The sequence below is a fragment of the Nematolebias whitei genome, chromosome 23 (assembly GCF_014905685.2).
Source record: "Nematolebias whitei isolate Nwh7 chromosome 23, NemWhi1, whole genome shotgun sequence".
NCBI lineage: Eukaryota > Metazoa > Chordata > Actinopteri > Cyprinodontiformes > Rivulidae > Nematolebias > Nematolebias whitei.
Window position 1 is genome coordinate 11,916,819 of NC_056520.1, and position 4,035 is coordinate 11,920,853.

At 42.3% G+C, this 4,035-nt stretch overlaps 1 protein-coding gene across 1 annotated transcript in view; it reads left to right on the plus strand.

Moving 5' to 3' along the window:
* LOC119429043 (NLR family CARD domain-containing protein 3-like) overlaps positions 1 to 4,035 on the plus strand; it is a 15,414-nt gene that overhangs the window by 892 nt on the left and 10,487 nt on the right. Inside the window, exon 3 of the mRNA XM_037696760.1 lies at positions 7 to 1,720. Coding sequence (XP_037552688.1) covers positions 7 to 1,720 — 1,714 coding nt within the window. The remainder of the gene's footprint in view (positions 1 to 6; positions 1,721 to 4,035) is intronic.

A 4,035-nucleotide genomic window follows, 5' to 3' on the forward strand; every position in this document is an offset into this window, starting at 1 on the left:
CTAAAGCAGGAAACCCAACCCTTCTGAATGAGATCTACACAGAGCTCTACATCACAGAGGGAGGGACTGGAGAGGTCAATGATGAACATGAGGTCAGACAGATTGAAACAGCATCCAGGAAACCACACACACCAGAAACAACCATCAGACAAGAAGACATCTTTAAACTCCCACCTGGAAGACATGAACCAGTCAGAACAGTGATGACAAAGGGAGTGGCTGGCATTGGGAAAACAGTCTTAACACAGAAGTTCACTCTGGACTGGGCTGAAGACAAAGCCAACCAGGACATCCACTTCATGTTTCCATTCACTTTCAGAGAGCTGAACGTGCTGAAAGAGAAGAAGTTCAGCTTGGTGGAACTTGTTCATCACTTCTTTACTGAAACCAAAGAAATGTGCAGCTTTGAAGACTTCCAGCTTGTGTTCATCTTTGATGGTCTGGATGAGTGTCGACTTCCTCTGGACTTCCACAACAATCAGATCCTGACTGATGTTACAGAGTCCACCTCAGTGGATGTGCTGCTGACAAACCTCATCAGGGGGAAACTGCTTCCCTCTGCTCGCCTCTGGATAACCACACGACCTGCAGCAGCCAATCAGATCCCTGCTGAGTGTGTTGGCATGGTGACAGAGGTCAGAGGCTTCACTGACCCACAGAAGGAGGAGTACTTCAGGAAGAGGTTCAGAGATGAGGAGCAGGCCAGCAGGATCATCTCCCACATCAAGACATCACGAAGCCTCCACATCATGTGCCACATCCCAGTCTTCTGCTGGATCACTGCTACAGTTCTGGAGGACGTGTTGAAAAGCAGAGAGGGAGGAGAGCTGCCCAACACCCTGACTGAGATGTACATTCACCTTCTGGTAGTTCAGATCAAAGTCAAGAAGGTCAAGTATGATGGAGGAGCTGAGACAGATCCACTCTGGAGTCCAGAGAGCAGGAAGATGATTGAGTCTCTGGGAAAAGTGGCTTTTGAGCAGCTGCAGAAAGGAAACCTGATCTTCTATGAATCAGACCTGACAGAGTGTGGCATCGATATCAGAGCAGCCTCAGTGTACTCAGGAGTGTTCACACAGATCTTTAAAGAGGAGAGAGGCCTGTACCAGGACAAGGTGTTCTGCTTCGTCCATCTGAGTGTTCAGGAGTTTCTGGCTGCTCTTCATGTCCATCTGACCTTCATCAACTCTGGACTCAATCTGATGGAAGAAAAACAACAAACAGTTTCTTTGTGGTCCAAGTTATTTAAAAATATAACTCTTAATGATCTCCATCAGAGTGCTGTGAACCAGGCTTTACAGAGTCCAAATGGACACCTGGACTTGTTCCTCCGGTTCCTCCTGGGTCTTTCACTGCAGACCAATCAGACTCTCCTACGAGGCCTGCTGACACAGACAGGAAGTAGCTCACAGACCAGTCAGGATGTAGTCCAGTACATCAAGAATCGGATCAGTGAGAATCTGTCTGCAGAGAAAAGCATCAATCTGTTCCACTGTCTGAATGAACTGAATGATGGTTCTCTCGTGGAGGAGATCCAACAGTCTCTGAGTTCAGGAAGTCTCTCCACAGATAAACTGTCTCCTGCTCAGTGTTCAGCTCTGGTCTTCATCTTACTGACGTCAGGAAAAGATCTGGATGATTTCAACCCATGGAAATATACTAAAGACATGAAGTCTATTCTGAGGCTGCTGCCAGTGGTCAAAGTTTCCAAAAAAGCCATGTAAGTACTAAAATATTAAAATATTTCTAAATAAGTACAATTTAAATAAACTTTGTAATGTGATGACAAATGGATCCACTTCAGAATCAGAACTTTGACTTTGTAAAACATGACCCGTTGATGCTTCATGTGATATTTATGCTAGTAAATAACCAGAGATATTTTTGTCAATTACTACAGAGTGAACAAACATGTGGATGTTTATCAAATATTGTTTTATAGACGTGTTCTTATTAAAGACGAAGGTAAATTTGTTGTTATCCGTCCACAATAATCAGAAAAACACAACGGATGGGACTCGAGCCAGAAAGCTCCTGTTTAGTCTCATCAGTTCAAGAAATATTTTCCAGAGACTTTGAGCTTGACAACATGAACTTTAATGAACTCCTGTCTGGCTTTTTGTCTTTCTCACAATAATGGAGTCCTCCTGGGTTTTCTTCTATGGAACACATGAAGAATTAAAATGTGACGGACGGTGTGATCAGAAAGTGACGCAGCTTTACCTTGGAGTTCATCTTGAATGGTTTTGGATGGTTTCCTTGGTTCTTTTTCTACCATCAACACGATCTGTCTGGTCAAACTGGGTTTGCAGTTCCTCTTAAGTTCACAACCTGAGAGGTCGACTATAGTCTCATGAACCTTCTACTTTTGAATCATATTGGCAGCTGTTGTCAGAGGAACGTGGAGGTGCTCTTTTACTGTTTGTTTCCTTTAAATAGGTTGAATGTTTAATGAAAAACATTGTAGAGAGCCTGCGATACTGAATAAAGTCAAACAGTTCTAAAGTTAACTATCATGAATATTAAACTATTTAAAGGAAATATCTCACTGAGCTGAGATCAGTTGGCAAACAGCATTCCTGATGGAGTCTCCCACATCTCTCAACTTCAAAAGTGTGTTTAGTTCATACCATTTTTAAATGTTGAAGTGAACCACTCATTTTAAATCAACTGTGAAACAGTATTAATGATTTCTTAATCCTCATTCAAAGTAGAAATCAAGTTAAATGTCTATGTTACAAAGTAATTATGCATTTTTGATCTTCTGTCTGAAATGAGAAAGGAGTGATGTCGGTCAAAAGTCGGAGACAGTCCAAGACAGGTTATTGGAACGAACTGTCGTGTTTTTAAACCTCTCAGACAGAAATAATAAAACTGGCACCTGTAAGTGTCATTTCTCCAAAATATTTTCTTGTCTGTAACTAACCGTTCCTAAACATTTCTGATGTTTTCTCGACTTGTAATGACCCTCTGACGTCACTAAAACCACACCCCTGTTGGTTCTTTCAACCAATCAGGACTTCCCAAAAGTGACCGGAAGCAGAACTCTTTAAAAGTCGATACTTCCTAGTTCCAGAAAAGTTCTAGTTCGGAGAAGCTCAGTGCCTGGAGAAAGTTCTGAAGTGCTGGAGTTAGTTGGGAGTTCTTCCGTGTCTAGTTGGGATTATGGAGTCTTCCACATCTGAGTGGAACCTCTGACGGACTCACAGCTCATGTGAGTCCACCCGGGAGGTGAGCGTGTTGTTGAACGGAGTACCGTCACTACTTCGGACGATTCTCAGCCATCCTAAGGAGACGCTGAAAGGTAGCGTTGAAATGGAACTCCGTACCGGAGCTGACCTATCTTCTGCAAAGGTAACGAGTCGCTTCACTGCCTAGTGTACCGAGGCTGAGCTGTGGTCGGATGGAGGGTGCCATTCCTAGTCAACACACTTTCTTCCTCCACATCTTTTCTCTCCATTTAAACTCCTTCATTTCCCATCTTCAAACTTCTATCTTGCCAGTAATTAATCCAGATATCTTCAGAAATGTCTGTTGTTTTTATTAAGTAAAACGTGCCAAGTTTTATTAATCAGAGCCGATAGTATAATCAAGTGTACAATGTTTTGATGTTAAATTTTGATTCTGTTAATAAATGACCACATTCATTTTGATGGGTCAAAGAAAATTAACGTCTCATGTCACTGATTAGACCATCTGTAACACAGTACCTCTGTCACATATCTGTCAAGTAGCTCGAAAAAGTGAGAACCCGTTATTAAAAATTGATTGTAGTGGAGCTCTAAGCTAACTGAAGCTAACCTAACCTTAGCATATTACAGAGACGTTCTTAACTTAGAACTGTTCTTAGTTCTTAAAGACTCCTGAGAGACGAGTGTCTTTCTGAGAGTCCAGGATTGTTTTGATCTTTGAACCGAGTATCGTGTCACGTCTTGTGAGTTGAAATTAGAGTTACATCCTGTTCAAAGTCAAACTCAGCTGTTTCCACAACAACAAACCAACAAATGCTTCCCAGCTTTTCCAGCACTGGTCACT